The 17,289-nt window shown below is 41.3% G+C and overlaps 2 protein-coding genes across 4 annotated transcripts; one reads left to right on the top strand and one right to left on the bottom strand.

The window, feature by feature from the left end:
* Positions 1-985: 985 nt before the first annotated feature.
* LOC110986188 (uncharacterized) lies at positions 986-3,908 on the bottom strand. The gene is made up of 5 exons (XM_022247866.2): positions 3,672-3,908; positions 2,336-2,429; positions 2,043-2,111; positions 1,713-1,808; positions 986-1,602 (listed from the first exon to the last, which is right to left on the bottom strand). The coding sequence occupies exons 1-5, from the start codon at positions 3,768-3,770 to the stop codon at positions 1,451-1,453; spliced, it is 510 nt and encodes a 169-aa protein (XP_022103558.1). The 5' UTR covers positions 3,771-3,908; the 3' UTR covers positions 986-1,450.
* Positions 3,909-7,115: 3,207 nt separating this feature from the next.
* LOC110986232 (centromere protein O-like) lies at positions 7,116-16,856 on the top strand. Of its 3 annotated transcripts, none has more exons than XM_022247950.2 (7): positions 7,116-7,192; positions 8,157-8,318; positions 9,909-10,078; positions 10,804-10,942; positions 11,862-12,124; positions 14,927-15,098; positions 15,591-16,856. In XM_022247950.2, exons 2-7 carry the CDS (start codon positions 8,282-8,284, stop codon positions 15,701-15,703), a joined length of 894 nt encoding a protein of 297 aa, XP_022103642.1. In that variant the 5' UTR covers positions 7,116-7,192; positions 8,157-8,281; the 3' UTR covers positions 15,704-16,856. The 3 variants fall into 3 exon arrangements, with proteins under 3 accessions (XP_022103642.1, XP_022103639.1, XP_086988932.1); XM_022247947.2 differs by having other exon boundaries at positions 7,136-7,285; XM_087132806.1 differs by having other exon boundaries at positions 7,136-7,351.
* Positions 16,857-17,289: the final 433 nt, after the last annotated feature.

Genomic DNA, 17,289 nt, shown 5'->3' with positions numbered 1-17,289 from the left:
TATAAGTTGACTTAGACAGCCTGTCATGTAGCCACTGCGCCCCCCCCCATATTACATTTGTTTGTGTCCTTGTGTTTTTAGGAGAGAGTTCCATATACGGACGCCAGAAATTATTCACTCCAGTGACCTAAAAGCCGTCAGAAAGCAAAAACATGTCCATAAAAATACAATACTTAAAAACACTAGGAATTTTTTTCAGACCAGTCCCATAGGGTTTGTGCACAGTGCGTCATGTAGCGTGCGTATACGGAACTCCTTCCTTTTATTTTTAAACATTCAATGAGCTGAACCCAGGCCATTGAGAGGTTGAGAGAATTACTTCCATGGACGGGCCAACATCAACTGTTACTATTGCACCACAGGGGGGTGTTTTAATGACGTATCGAGGGTTTTTTGTGGGGGTGCGTGAAATTTATTGTTTTTATATAACGACCGTCTTAAATTTTCAGCCATAACCCCAACAGAAAATTCTGGTGCCGTTTCAAAAATACCGGCGCTTTCCATTCCAACCCCCGTAGTACACCACTTCAGGCATTTACAGACGTTCTTATGGTCGGAAAAAGTATGCCCTTTAACTTGTCATGCAGGGGGCATGAAGATCGAGGTCTGAGTGTTCTAACCATGCAATGGTCCGTTTGTCCCAAGGTGGGTAGATTGTTACGCACATAAGAGGGCAGTTCGACGCACTTGGCCGCATTTCCCACCATTTTGTTCCAAAATGCGCTCAGTGTGCAAGGGATCCGGATACTGTGGCTAAAGGAGACCCACTGACAATTGGGGCGACTGGGTCAAAAACGTTATCGTAAAATCAGTCGACAGTTGCTGTTAAGATCCTTTAAATTGATATATTTTAATCTAATATAGGCCTGTAAATCAAGTGTGTATTTCATTCCAATAATTCACACAACTTTTTGGGCCAATCTTAAAACTGAAACCCAAGAAATTTGAAACAACTACTTCACAGATGAAGCAGCAGTCAATGATGTTGATTTGCAAAATTCTCTTTTATTCCTGTCAGTTTAACTTGCTTTATCACGGTTGAACATAGATGGCTTCATTTCTTGGTTTGACAATAATTTAAAAGCTAACACTCTTCAACGTTAATAACCACACGATTCAATAGAAATAATATCAATTGAAAAAAAACACACAAGAGGCATGACTATATGCTGAACACATGCCGAACACCATCATGTTCGACTGGTTCACTTCTGTACCTTTATGCATAATTATTTTCACCGCTTGTTCGATTCAACGAGAATTTCAAAAAGGTCAATCTTTTTACAACACTGCATAAGTGCTGCTAAACTATCAGTTTCTTTTAACCAAAGACAACAATAATAAATATGATTTTTTACAGACATCGTTCATTCTAGATCTCAGTGAACTACAATCGAGTGTCTTCAATGACGCCACGTTAGATCCAATTTCAGTACACGTACTTGTGTTCCTACAAGCAGACAGTGCACAAATTGACGACCATCAATTGGCGGCGCTCTCCGTTTGGAAACATGCCGTCAATTGTTACCACGCAGTCTTTCCCATCCATCTTGAAAAAGCTGGACCGGTACGGAACAACGGCGGTCAGATCGGATTCCGAAACTGTGGCAGGGAAATAACAAAATAATAATGAACAAAAACGGCAATGTTGACCTAAAATGTAATGGCTTCAACTTGACCCACAAACGTTTTAAACCATTGTGGTGTTTCACCTTCTGTCTTTTGAAAGTCGAGTACTGCGTCGTCATTTTCGTCTTCAACTCGGACGACGAATTCCCTTCTTCCTTCAGAGTATCCTATGTAAGCATCTGTAAAAGAAATTGCAAATGTAAACAAAACTTAAGTCCAGTCAAAGTGAAGGACCACCGGAGCCTTCTTTATTAATTTATTGTAATTATACCTAACGATGATTCTAGCTTCGACAACGTTCGAGCCCCAAAGATTCGGCACGATGATTAAAAATGCATAAATGCGGCAATATCATGGGAGATGTCAGGAGGAAGTTCTGCCCTGCTCCTTCGGAATAAAAACAGATTACTTACAATATTCAGCTTCGGTATTGAGTTCCACATAAAAGTTCGCACCGGTACAAACGTTGGGTTCTTGACAAACTGCATGGTGACACAAACGAATGAAGACAATTGTTATAAAGATAACAATCCAAGAAATACTAAAGTCTTTATCTCAGAGAGAGAGAGAGAGAGAGAAAATCAACCCAGTTTTGACCAAATGAACTACGGAATGCAAACGCCATCTTGCCATCCGCATGGTTGACCGACTCGTGATAAGAATGCCTAGTTCTTTGCCGATAAGCTTTAAGTCAATGTTTACTTACATTTGCACATTTGGCAGTCTTCTTTATGTTTCAGAATTCTGGTGATCAACTCTTCGATAGAGAGGGATTTCTCAAGAGGAGTATCGCTTTCCATCTGTAATTAAAAAGTACTAAACAGTCTGACGTTAAGAAATGCAGATATTTAGTACACCGTATAGGCATGTGCAACTAGGCCTAGTTCCCCTTGGCTGTTCGAACTGCAGCAACGTTTTCAGGAATTCGCAGTCTTTCCCTCTTTTCCCTTCCCGCCTCTTTCCCGAATGACCCTTATTCAAATTAAGGCTTGTCCCATGTTCTCGGTATCTGCCCACATTTTCCCAGATGGTCGACTTTGCCAGTGCATCCCTATCAGGGAAGGCTTCCTTAAATGCAGCTTGGGTGGCTTGAAAGCTCTTGTTTTCAAGAAATTTAGTTACGACAAACACTGTTTGCTCTTCGGTAAGTTGCACCATGTTGCAGACTTTTCAGTACTGCACTGGCCTACCTCGGGGAAGTCAACACATTTAAACCAGATTACTGCATAACTTGAAAGTGACAAAAGGCAACCTTCCCTCATTAATATGACCTTTTGTAGTCATTTTCAACTCGGACAAGCATGACAAAGAACAACCTCATTCACTGGTTTATCCAAAGTGTTACAACTGGGTTCGGATGCCCCATTTTCAAGACAATGGTGTTCAGTCATGCATGACAGGAGGGATACCATCAAGGTATCATTAGAAAGAATACTACTACTTTTCAGAGATCCTTATATACATTACAATCATATCTCATGGTTTATTAAACCCTTTCCCCAGGGTTTGTTTTTTTCTTGGACACCCTGTATTTCTCCAATACTATCTGAAACACCCGACGAACATCAACGATAGGTATGATCACGTCAACAAACATTCGCCAATTTTGGCCTCTTCTCTTTGAACACTACTCCCGTTTTGGTAGGGTGTCACTAGCTGTTGAAAATTGTCAAAGCGTAAACATCCTTGCGAGTTTTTAGGACTACTTTGGCCACTCAATGCAGACAATCGGCAAACTCTCTCAGTGCTTGCTTTCTGTTTCTGCTAATTACAACAAACTGTTGGCACACTTATCGTCGGAAACTGATTGGCGATGCTCTCTGCGTCTCTTTACATTGATATGGAAACCACGCTTTACAACATTCCTGTAGTTACACAACACTGCACCAAAGGAAAACATGCTTGGCTTGAAACGATGTCTTTCGACAACTCGACCAGAGCTCCTGCCAATTGAATCCACATAGTCAGTGGCTAGCAACGCCTTACCAAGAGTCCCATTGCTGCAAAAAACCGAGAACGCCCACAGCGTATGAAAAACCTACCTGTACCGATGCGCCATAGCACTGTACTTCTGGTTTTGCAGTGCTTAGCCGCATAGAACTCAGTCCCAGAAGTAAGACAAATACCGAGTAACGAAACATTTTCACACTGAAATTTTGAGGTCAGCGGTGATTAAGAGAGCTAAGATAGGCGACAGCTTTGGGCGATGCGCAGGGCAAGGTATCGTGTTTGTTAACAACCGCGCGCCACGTCTAGTATCGGGACGAAGATTGTTGCTCTGTTTTTTTTATGACATGATGGCAAGCTAGTTTACATACGCATCAATGCTCAGATTTGAATCTGAGCATTGATGCATGCAAAAGGCCTACGGAATTCGTCCTTATGCATGGTTGTGACGGAATTCTGTACTTAAGACTCGAGTGAATGGTTTTGGCTCTATGGCTCCACAGTGTACTGAGAAGCAATTTCTACAATGCACGTAATTGAAAGATATCTGTAATCCATGGCTTCGACTGGATTAGCGACTTTCTTTTTGTGTTATTCTATGCCTCAATTCAACTCCCCTGTTACGAAGCACTGTACATGTACTCCGGCCTCTGCATTGTCCGTAAGCCCTCAATGACCTCGAATCAGCTGAAAATAAATGTAAAAGATGGTGTTTGATGTTTTTATAGTTTTGTGGCTTTTCTTACACTTTTCACGAACAAATAGCACCATATAAATAACATGAAATATTGATCTATAGCCATTTTTTAATTGCTTTCAAGAAAATGGAGAAAATCTTTGGGGAAATTACAATTATGTAGCATGTTTCACGTTTTCCGATAGAATTATCTTCTACAAAATACTCGTCGAAAATACAGTCCGGACAAGAAAATGATAGTCGTCAAAGATCAGCTTTTCATTGTCAGTTTATCATTTACCCAGAAGCATAAAAAAGAGGAAGCAACAAGCAGCTGAAAAAAAAAGTGACGGTAAAAAAACTGCGTTTTTGACTTGAGTCATGCGGTTTGGATTCCAGCAAAACTCGAGTCGCTATTTTTCTGACTTGACTTGTAACTACCAACTTTGACATTCGATTTGACTTAGACGTTAAAAAAATACCCATGACGTGGCTAGGACTTGTAAAATTATGACTTGTTATCAACGCAGGTAAACTTTTCAGTTAGGTGTATCAAATAACGAACGATTAAGTGTAACTAACTCTATTAATGTTGACACCTGGCCCTTTATAATGTGCGACTTGACCGATAGCTGAAGAAAGAAACTTGCGATTTGCCTTGTGTTTGGATCAAATGATTTCTGACTTCACTCGATTTGACCTGCAACCAAATGACTTGTGACTGGACTTGTGACCAGACCAAACCACTTGTGACTTGACATGAACTTGCAAAAATGACTTGCTGCAAACTCTGCGAAAGAATGTAGAGTTTCCAGCGGAACGAGTGACAGGCAAAAAAATAAAAGTGATGCCCACTATCTTCAAATTCATGTAAGTGTCTTCATCAGCAGCACCATGAACTATAGAGCTAGAGTGTCCTATATTTTGTCAAGCTTAGCTTGGTTGAAATAAAATTATGGCCAGATCCAGATCTTTCAGAACCCCGCTCTAGTTCGCCGTACAGACTCATCGTGTGCAGGATGCTTTTAAATCACCAGTTTTGTCAAAGACAATTAAATGGATGTTTCCTACAAGTTGATAATCTCGAAAGGGTGATGAGCATGCTCTAACAGAGAGAAGGGGAGTTACAAAGGCCATTGAGTTTTAAAGGCATTTGCTGTGACATGACAATACATGTAATGATAATAAGGAACATTGAAGACAAAAATGTGGCATGCTTTTAAGAAATTAAAGACAGGAAAAGGAAATGACAGGGTAAGGTTTTGCACACAAATTAATCTCACGTTTTTTTCTGTTATCGGAGACAAGCTTCTTGTTGCCACAGTCTGCCATTTTCACGGGTGAGGACCATGCACTGCAAAAACTGGGCTATTAAATTTAACACCCAAGGTGCTATCAGAGGACTTCACCAACACTTTTCACTGGTGTTTAAAAAGTTGGTGTTATTTGGTGTTTTTTTTTAACAACCTACAGTGTGTTGCAAAGTAACACCCGTGTTGTGTTAAAGTATCTGATAACACCAAAAAGTGTTGATTTTAACACCATGGTTTTTCCAGTGCGCAATAAGGACCATGCTCCCGAACAATGAACCCCAGGCCCATCTTTTATTTTCAAAAATAATAAGAGAAGGGTGGATTTTTTTGGTCTATTTCAATCCCTTCCCTCAAAAAGTGATGTAAAACGCCTCAAAACGTAGACCCACCCCTCCGGAAAGCTATAAAAGGTTACATGACGAGTTGAACGGCTCCGGACCGTCACTTTGTGCTGATAACGAAAAGTGGTACCGTTTAATTAGTCACTAATTTGTACGAGAAGATCACCGCAAGAACAATGGTTCAGTTTGTTGTTGGTATGTCCCTAAATAAAACTACGTTCATTTCGAAAATAACGTCAGGATCAGTGTCTTTTCTTTGCTTCTTACGACCAAAGTAAATGGTGCCAATGGCGTAAATGGGCTACAATTTGCAGGGGAGGGGGATTTGAGGGGCCCCCCACTTTCTGGAGGGGGACACTTAGTGGGGTGCAGTCACTGTTGAAACACTGACCGAGGCTGGCTATCACCAGAGTTTTTCTTCTATACTTTTTGAGCACGGGAGCACACGTCCTTGCTCTATTTTTGTCAATGCCACCACGGAGTGGATCATCGATCCTCTATTTTGAGTGGTTGATCTCAGGTCAGCGACCTGGCCATCAGATTTTGTCCTGTGGAATTTAACAGGTCACATGAATGATCTGTGCACTGTGCATTATGGAACAGAAGCTCCTCTAAATGTGCCGTAAAATCCTGCTTTGAAGAGACGAAGTCACTCTCAATTTGAACCGCACCTGGACAGGATATTTTTTATATAGCTACACCGAAGGACGGACCCAGAACCAATTTAGGAGGGGGCAAAATTTTGAACTTTTTATATAATCTTTTATCGCCTTTCTGAGGGCTTTTAAAATTCCCAGTCTTCAAATTTTGGCTCCTGGGAGGGGCATGGCCTCGATGTCCCCCTCCTGTGCTGCATCCTTTAATTTCATTGTGATGCAAAGCTGTAAAAAAGCTATGACAAAGCTCGTTTGACTTTGAAGCGTTTGTCATACAAAGTTTATGTAAATTTGTCATGCAAAACGTTTATACAAAGCTTGTACAATTTTTTCCAAACTGCTTATTAGAAAAGGAATTCGAAGCCAACCACGAGTTTCCCTTCCCACTATGCCATTCAGACCCAGCCCCGCCCGTCCGTCGGATCGCGCACCAGGCCACGCGCTCCAAAGTTGGTTTTGGACGAACCTGCAACGGGTTTTTTCGGATCCTTATACTGCACATCAAAACTTTAATGTGTACGACCGAGGCCTCTTGAGGGCGCACACTGTAATATACTCGCGCGTGTTTACCAGCCATTCCAACTACATGTACCTTACGTTCGCGTTGCAGTTGCGAATAGCACACATACTGTAGGTGTACATGACTAACGTTAGACATGAACCCGTCTAGTCTGCCCGCATTGTTTCTGATTTCCTCGTTTTGGTTTATATAAGACTTGATAAGTACGTGAATGGCGTGTTTTCAAAATAAGCTGTGTATAAGTTCATCTTGATTTAAGCAAGAATACGGTAATGTACATGTACATTGAAGACTGGCGGAGCTTTGCATGGACCCATGCCTAACCGCTAACTTTACTTGCATAACCAACTGCTACATGTAATTTTGCTATGAGTCACTGCATAGCTGCAGGGCCTACTCAGCTCCGTCATGTCCTTGTCGGCCGCGCCGAGCATAGTGACAGTATTTCCTAACATGCCTACGCTAACTGAACAATGTAAAATGTTTCTCAGCCCCTTACATGCCATAGGCCTATTCATCTTTTCTCTCTGCAATGATTGTCTTCACTTGAGATGAATTTTCTGTAGGCCTAAGCTATGACCGAGAACCAAATATGTGGTATAATGAAAAAAAATGGAGGCAGGATGCGACAATCTTGCCATGTGCTTGCTTTACAAATTACAGTCACTTTGCCCCATTTCCATGTCACCCCTAACCACTTTGCCCCTAAGAACATCACCCCATCACCACTTTACCCCATTTCCACTTCACCATGTTAGTGCTAGACATGCTAGAGGTGTTTGCCTCCCCAAAATGTGGGGAGCTCGGCTTGGCTTGGCTAGAAAGCTGCCCAGCCATCACTATATAAAAATAACCCTGGGATGATCTTAATCTCTATGAATTTTCCATGACTTTTCACTCAGACAACAGGATTGCAGTATGCTGTAGGTTTCCCCAGTTTTCCGTAACTTTCCAGGTCAATTTCTTGCAGGATTTTCCTGTGTGTATTTCTAACCTGAGAAATGTGCCGTATGTAACGCTAAAAGTTCACTTGACAAGCCCATAAAAGGAACAGTGTCGGTTTATTTTCAACAGGTTTTCTATGGTCACACTGTTTTGTACGCTCATAAAATCCTGAAGACTGCAATACCGTACAGGTTCCTGAGCTTTCAACAAGTTAACATTTGGTTGAGTGCATCAATTCCCTGACTTTTGATGAAATGGATGACAGTCGTGCTTTAAAACGATTGGCCCATGGTAAGTACATACACATGTACCTGTAAAGTGCAATATCAGACTGTGACTGGATAAACATTACTGGTTTGGAATCACAATTTAGAAGCAACTTGGGTGATAAATATGCATGTAAAATGTGGTGGAGAGAGAGATTCAAAATTTGTACAACACAGGAAATAGGCGAACTTGCATAGGATGCAGTGTTTACGTGGTCTTAAATCTTGTGGGCTTTTTTTTACCTACGGGTGATAATTCAGTGTGTATCTTGAATTCAGAATTATCGTGTGGAATCCATGTTGAGAATAATTGTAGGGTTGGTTGCTTGCTAAAGATTTTGTGAGTTTGGTTTGATTGTGGGGCAGTGTCACAGTGATGTTAATGTGGTTCTGGTTAGTTTGACTAGATATTATGGAGCTGGTGTTAGGTGGCCCATCTCATACATAGCACGTGTTTTATATTGATAGTATTACTTCATGCTTAATAGAAATCAAAGAAAGTCATAAATCTGAGCAATTTTAGAATATTTTGCCTTGGATATCACCCGCTCGAAGATTTGTTCATGTGGAGGAAATAGATTGAGAGTGATCAACAATAACAGAAATATGCACATCATTAGAACACGCACGTATCACCCAGGCCACTGCACTCAAGCTGCACTGTTTCACCAGGTTCTATGTAGGAACACACATTCATGTGAAGAAACTGGGGGGCTGTTTGTTTGACATGGATCCGGATTTTGATTCGCTGATCCCAATGCTGGGTTGCTCAATCCATATTTTATTTTTAAATTTTATTTTTTGTCTTAAACATCAGTCGCGGATCGTGGAAGGTTACGTACACCTATTAAAAAAACCCACAATTGCATCAGATATTAAAATAGATTAATTATATAAAGTAGGCCCCTACGTAAATAAACGTTGGAAGGGAAATTAAAAAAATTCTAACCAAAACACAGAGACTAGACAAGTAATCAACTTCAAATCAAATGCATAACTTTAATTTTGAAACAGATATAAGATCAACAGGATGTAAACAAATTCTACAAGGCTAGAAAAACGCGTAGTTGGTGTGTTATATACATGTACGCAGGTTTTGGTGTTCAGTGACCCAAGATGGATAATTGATCGAGATTTGGGTACTGAGTTGCAGGGTTTCCCCACAAAGTGCTGATGAGGATGATGTGGCCAATAAAACTCAAAGGGCGCAAAACCAATGTGGGCACCGGCACTGCCGACCTTGCCGACAGGGCTCGAAAGTAACAGGGTAGGCATCACCAGGTTAAGGGGACAGTTTCTTTTGTTAGGCAAATTGGGACCGAGCTGTGGGGACATTTCTCTGTCCCCATAACATTTTCAGTCCCCACCAAATAGGTGAAATATCTTTTGTATATGTATGTCCCCACAACTGTGGAACAAGAATGCATCTTTTTTGGTGAATGCCGTCTGGAACATACTGTACATGTGTGTGCACATGTAAGTCTCCAGTGAGTAATAACACGTGTGCATTTAACATTTACATGTACTTACATGTATGTACCCTCTTGGTTATGGAAATCACATTTGAGTCCTACACTTCTAGAAAGCAGTGCTACCATTGGTTCAACATGTGCAGGTACATTGCATAGTCTGCAGAGACTGGAGGACATGACGCATGATGAGGCGGATGAAAAGGAAAGTGTGGCCAAGCAGCAACGTCAGCTGTTAGCACTACAGAAATCACTCCAGCAACTAAATCAGTTGAAGGATAGGCTAACCTATAAACTGAATCATGGTCCCTCAAAGGTAGACATGTATACATGCATTGGAGCATTTTGAATGAGGGAATAAAATGTGTGCTTGGCTTGTCTTAAATGTGTGTAGAAGATCGGCTCAGGAGAATGGATGTGACTATGCGGCTTCGATATTATCAGTGTTCATTTTCCTGAGTTGGTCTTAAACCGGCCAAGCACATATTTATTCCCATTCAACATCAGTCAACAGATGTCAATATATATGATAGATTTGAAATGATTTGGTTGAAGAATTTTATTCTCACTTTTTCAAACACCCCCATCCATTTTATGGTATATTCCTTGTACAGTCCAGAAGAATCTCTATATATGGACTTGGCGTGTGTGGTTCGTGCTGTGTGGCACCCAGACTCTTGACCAGTAGGGATGGATTAAACAATGTCGTATCCAGGTGCCAGAGCACTTTTTACACAGCAGGCATCAAATCTCAGTAGGCATTGTCAAATGTTATATCATTGCCAAGTTGCACGTTGTTGAATAGGGAAACTTTCTGAGGAATTTATGAATGCAGCATATGTATTGCCATAAAAGAAAGAACATCCCTCAAAAGCATTGCATGTATCATGTATTGCACCCATAATGTCAACTATGTGTTCTGTGGAGTTCGTTAACATAGTTGTCGCTCAACTCAGCTCTCACTCACTGTGAGTCAAAATGTAGCTGGTCTTGCACAGTTGATTAGAGTCAAGCTACGTGTGCTTGTGTGTTGAATTGTAGATACTAAGTGATCTGTTGGGGGATGAAGACGCAGATATTGAAGTCGGCTCAGAGGCCCAGCATGCTGCCGTCACCAGCTCAGTAGCATTTGCCAAGAGACTCAAGACGTTAGAATTCCTTCAAGCTTACAGATTATCAGGTATAGACCTTTACTACACCTCATAAATATTCATGAGCAAATTGGACCGCATCATTGGCCAATTAATTCCCCTCCAACCATGCTTGTATTTGTATAATTCTCATTCATCTGTCTTGCCTATCATACAAAACTTAAAATGAAACTTCAAGTCTCATGCAAACGTATATTGACTGAGGTTATGCAGCAATAGGAGACCAGTCAGCAGGAGAGGTTCTTGTGGTTTTTGTCCTGAGATATAGCCCAGTCGCCCATGTGAGGCAGATGTACATGTATACATGTACGCACCTACAAGAACATACATGTACTCAAGTATAGAGTACCAAAGTGAATGCGTCACATGCACAATTATGTATGTAAAAGGCATTAGCGAGGGAACCAGCGCTCAAGGGAACCAGTGCATGAGGCAACAGATGCACATACATGCATACCATCCATTTGCACATCCTGGTTCAAAATGACATCACACTTCAATACTCGGTAGTTCCAAACCAGGTATGCAGTCTCTTGATAAACAAGTCAGTAGTTTCACAGGGAAGCTCTACACAAGTGGAAGTAAGTTGGAATTACCTTCGGACAAATTGTTTAAAAGGTAGAATGCAAGAAGATGCAGAGCAGCCTGTCCGTTGGCCCCTGGACTACAACCTGAACAGTGACGGTCACACTTCTCTCAAACTCAGGGAACTTGATTGCCATGTATTAACAAACTTAACATCATCTAGCTGGAAAATCAGTTGACTTGTCCAGAGGTGTATTTTGGAATTATACTTCATGTGTAGTGGACCCTCAGTATGGAGCCACCCATACCGGGTCAATTAGTTTAGCCATCTTCACGCCGGTGTTATTTGATTAACAGTATAGATGATTCAAATGAAAGGTAAAACACAACTGCTTAGCCTTTGCGGATTTGATGTTCTTAAAGGTGTCACTGTGACAAGTGTAAGTGATCGGCGTGTGCGGCTACGATGGGAGACATTCTATCAGGGAGAGTATCATGAGCCGTACTATATGGAGCTGGAGTTCAAAGGTCACCTGCAGGTGTACAGACACACGTTGCCTCACTTTCTGCCGCTCACAAGCATTGCTGAGGCACACTTGAATGAGGATTTGACCTGCTTTGTTGATGAGATCGGTGATTTGCTGAATGCATATGTGTCCAGGCAGCAGCAAGTTGCACAACTGAAGGTAAACCTGTATATTCCTTGCTGAATTTCACCCATACATGCACTGCATTCCTTACACATCAGGCAGGTGGTAACATGACTATTATTTATTCAGGGAGTGATATTCAGGGTCAACAATTTATTAACCACATGCTGCCGGGTGCTTTTAAAAATGCAGTGCACACATACGGGCGATTCTCAAGATTATCAGTTTTCAAAATTCTACAAAAATTCATTTCATTTAACCACTTGCTGCCGGGTGGATTTTTCTTGAGCAAGACAAGATGCTGGGTCCTTTTCAAGATTTCCCGTTTTCAAAATTCTTCAAAAATTCATCTTTTCATTTAATGGCCGTTTATACCAAAATGAAGGACTCTTTGGGCACTACTCTAAAGCTTACAGGTTACCTTCATTGACTCCTGAATATTTCAGCCAGGCCTGTAGCCTTGGAAAAAGAGCCCAGATCGTGCGGTGTTACGTAAGATTCTTTTGTTCCCAAAGCCGGCACAGTGCACTGCTCAGTAGGGGCCAGATTAGCATGAAGTGGTGCTGTGTGGCTCATCGCTGCAGTGATGGAGAGCTTTTGTTCCCGATGGCAATCTGCTCGCTCTAAATGCCTCAAACCATGGTATACTGTTTCAAAACAAGGCTGGATTATCTCCACAATTGAGAACCCAGTTGCTCAGTCTTTTGTGCCGAGCCCGGTCTTTCGTTATAAGCCCAACTCTTTTGTCCCAGTTCCCAGTTCCCCGGCTCTGCATATAAAGCCTATGTACTCAAAAACGGGTCGCCCGGCAGGAAGTGGTTAATGGACGTTTACACCCACACGAATGACTCTTTGGTGGCTACTCTAAGCTGACAGGTAACCTTCATTGACTCCTGAATATTTCAGCCAGGCCTGCCACCCTGTAAAGAGAGCCCAGGATTGTGAGGTGTTGCATAATTTCCTTTGTCCCAGTGAATGTGAGTGGCATTTTTTCAAACGTGGCTGGATTAGCATGCAGCGGTGCTGTGTCACTCGTCAATGGGGCCCTGGAGCACTTTTGTCTGCAGTGCTAATCCGTGGGTGCGCTATGCCCAAAATAGTGGTATACTGTTTAAAAACAGTGACAGATTACCTGCAAAGAATGCAAGCCAAAAAATGATGGCAATTCCCAGCAGCAGGTCTTTTGTTCTGAGTATGGTCTTTTGTTACACGGACCAGCTCTTTCGTCCCATTTTAGGCACTCTGGCTCTGTGTATAAACCCATGGTGCTCGAAACGGGGTTCCCCGGCAGCAAGTAGTTTAAGTGAGTGGGAGACAAGGGTTTGGGTGACAGTCAAACTATTAGCTGGTTTACTGTTCTCGCTCTTTCATTGCTTCATATGATTTTTAAAAAGGAATTACATAAGGTCTTTGCATAACGGTGCAACAATATGGCCAATCAAATAACTGACGATACAATAGGCAGGACCGTGGTGAGCACAATGATTGGATTCCTCCAGGCACTGCATCATTGGCTCAACAGACAGGAAGGACCAGGGCTATAGCTACCAGAACTAGTGTTGTGGACGACGATGTGTCTGTCTTAGGCAGTGGTTGGGTTTTAGTGATGCCGGCCAGCTAGGTTCTGGCCACGCTAGCTACTTAACCATATCGAGCCACTCAAAATAGGTCCACCATACTACGTTTGGTTTTACATCGCACAACAAGGGTTTGGGTCCATTGCACCTGACCAGCAATCTTAAGAAATTCTACCCTATTTATTGGGTTCTGTGAGAGCTAAGACATTTATAAAATGTGAGCTTTCATGAAGAACTCAACCAAAGGCATTTTCCACCTCAAAGGGTCACATGACTTCTTGCTAGGGTCATGTGCAAAAATCTAAGGTTCGTGATAAGAAGTTGAAATACAGAAAAACAAGTTGTACAAGAATGTAGAGCTGGGTGCATAAATGTGCCTAAACAGCCATCTTGAAGAGTGACTGACAGTCACCAAGTTAAAGGTTACTATTAACATTCTGGGGGGGCCGTACCACGCCCAACCACACAGCCGCTTGGAGGGTAGATTTAGCACTGGAATCACAAAGACAATGGAGTAATATAGCGATCATACTCCAGCATGAATAAATTACTGTAAAATCAGCGTCTCAGCTGGGCTTTTACATATATGCCTACATGTAATTCTGAGCTAAATAAGAAACTGGGGAAATGCATGGCACTCGAGTGACTAAATCTTGGGGGTGCTAGAGTCCCACTAACAAGATTTGTGGGTGGGTAACCTTTGTGTGGTGGTTGCCCAAATCCAGACCCCTGCTTATTTCACATTCATAGTGTGGACATTCTCTTGTTGTTCTCCTGTTGTTAAGAAAACTTGCTAGATTTATTGGTACAGTTTGACCTCGTCTCATTAAAATTCATGTGGATATACTTAAAGACGCATAAGCTCCGACACCAAAGGTGTACATGTATTTACACTCACACAGAATGTAATTGCAGCAAGTGTGGTTCCAGTTAGAGTAATGGTCTTGTTCACATCTGGGGGCAAATTTCATAGAGCTGAAGTACAAACTTTGCTTAAGCGTGAAAAAACCTTACTTGACAAATCAGGTTACCAGCCAAAACTCCATGTGATGTATATTGTTTTGGAATGGTATTCCCCTGTCTTTTGGTTAACATGACAATCACATAGATTTTGAGCTGGTAACCTTTGTTTTCTAAGCAAGATTTTTTGAGCTTAAGCAAATTTTGTGTATAAGCAGCTCTATGAAATTGACCCCTGGAGTGTTAGTACCAGCAAGACAGTGCCAAAGAACTCACACATTGTCACTGGTTTGTGTAACAGGTGGACCATTCTCCTACCATCATTGACGGTATTCATCACAGTCAGTCATTAGATTACATACAGATAACCCTTCTGCCTAGTGAGAGAAGTGCCCGTCAGCTGAAAGTAGACCTGTATTATGATGACTTACATGCCACACGTCCAACAAAGGTTCATGTCTCTGATTACGATGGTAAGTTCATTGTCGATGAAGTGAAACAGGGTCTTTGGTTTTTTATCCCTTGTGTGTGGTACTATGAACCCATAATGTGTGTGCATTATCATTGAGCATTTTATACATGTACATGCAGGCCTCACAGATTGAAAAAAAAACCTCTAGTATCAACCATCTCGAACAAAATGTCCGATTACTCTTCTTTTCAATAATTCACCTCTCCACATGCTTAAAAACCTGTTGTTGGTGAGCTATTTTGTTAATTACTCCAATGATGCTTGCTTCTGTTCCTGTAAACACGTGTATTTTTGTCTGTTGCCGGCACGTGCGATGTTACAGTCCCTCTGCGTGCATGACTTTATCTTTCTTCCTGGTGCAGTAGTACACCCACGTATTTCAATCCAGGCAGCTTTAGTTTTACATACTAAATATATGCAGTGCAATGAATCTAACTGCTGTACATGTGTACAGAGGAAATGTACTAAGGTCATTTGGTTTTGTAAATCCCAGATGTCAGTGATTCAGCCCTTGTAGAAAAGCTGAAATCTTCACTGAAGCAAAGTGAGCTATCCAAGGCCTTATCTTCAGTAAGGCATGACGGTACTTCACAGCCTGTGAGGTGATCTGCTGCAGCTGTTCTGTACTACGTGCACTTCCTTCCAGCAACAAGCCATGGACAGTTTATCCCAGTATTTGGAAGTTTCAAAGTGATGTGTCTGGTGATCCATTTTCATCACAATCAAGTTACAGCACTGACACAATATCGTAACCAGCCTGATTATTGTCAAATTATGTTGGCCTGAGTGGTTAAAAGGTACCCATCAGTTGTTTGGGAGTCAACAGAGCAGGGAAGCTTGTTTTGAGTTTATACACTTGTTATCAGAAAGCGCAGTCCTCCAATGAGGATTTTACGTTGGGCCATCCTATCATGTTCAATCATTTTTGGAAGAATAATTCCTTACTGAAACCACCCCGTAAAACACTCGTGTTGGAATGTTGCCTTTGTCTTCCTCAAGTAATATTTAACAAAAGTCACATGGAGATAGGTAAAAAACGAATTTTCTTAACGACCTTTCACTTCCGGCGATATCGTACCTAGGTCTCCATGTTCATGCAAGTTTGTTTTCACTGCCCATGCTTAAGTGAAAATGAGATTGTACAACGTTCCAAAGATTTACCTACACATACCTGCAGTCGATGGGTTCCAAATTCCGTTGAGTTGACATCACGCAGTTGTTGTCAGCAAAGGTTAGATAAATGTTTAAAATCTTACATAATTGAAGTAGAATATTGCTTTACGTTTATTACTTATAAATTATAAGACTGTGTGAAATATTTTGATTTGTTTTTATTTCGGCTTTTACCGACGGACTACCCTAAAATCTCAAACCGTAAATATTCATCTGTGTACGAGACTGCCTCATTGCACTGTTCTTGATGCATTTTTGATTTTCGGAAGTGATGGGTCAGTTTTTGGCAGGATATTTCTCTTTTAGGTCAGGTGATTTTTCAGTTTCTATAAATTGATATACTAGCAAATATTTTTCAAAGCCCCTTTTTCAGAGTTTGATTTTTAAGAAGTAACTGAACGAAAAAATATTATAAATTCTAAAATCTTTGCACGTTATTTTTCCTATCCAAGGGTTCCGGAAGCGCGCCATCAGGGGTCAACTTTCAGGCTCTATTCACAATTCATGATTGCACTTTCCTTGTGGTATTGACTCATTTTATATCCATATAAGAAAGAAAATAAAATTGCTTCTAAGATGATATTAATTGTTGAGGGATTCATCCGCCTTTCTGGTTAGTAGATTTCAAAGCAGTCTGTGAAATTTGCCCGTGTTGAATCTTTGGTACATTACCATAGTCCAAATATGTATCACAAAACTTTAACAGATCTAGTTTTCTTGAACCTGCCCACCTGAAATGGTGATGTGAACTAAAGCAGAAAGTGGATGGTGCGGAGTCTTCACTTTAAAATTTGGGGAGGGCGGAGTCTTGATTTTGAAATATCAGTGTTACACTTGAGGCTTGAACCCCATGGAACATATTTTTGCCAGGGAGTGCCAAGGATTATATACATTTATGTCAACAAAGGAGGGGATGTTTTACAGTCAGCTCCCCGTCCTTAAATTGGGGTTGCCACAGCACCCACACCACCCCTTGATTCATTTCTCTAGACTTGTTAAACTTATCCTTGTAGGTATTT

The sequence above is a fragment of the Acanthaster planci genome, linkage group LG02, assembly GCF_054643075.1.
Source record: "Acanthaster planci isolate LZ-2023a linkage group LG02, COTS_SCS, whole genome shotgun sequence".
In the NCBI taxonomy this organism is placed as follows: Eukaryota; Metazoa; Echinodermata; class Asteroidea; order Valvatida; family Acanthasteridae; genus Acanthaster; species Acanthaster planci.
Note: the sequence above shows the minus strand (reverse complement) of the source record. Positions and strands in the feature narration are given on the sequence as shown.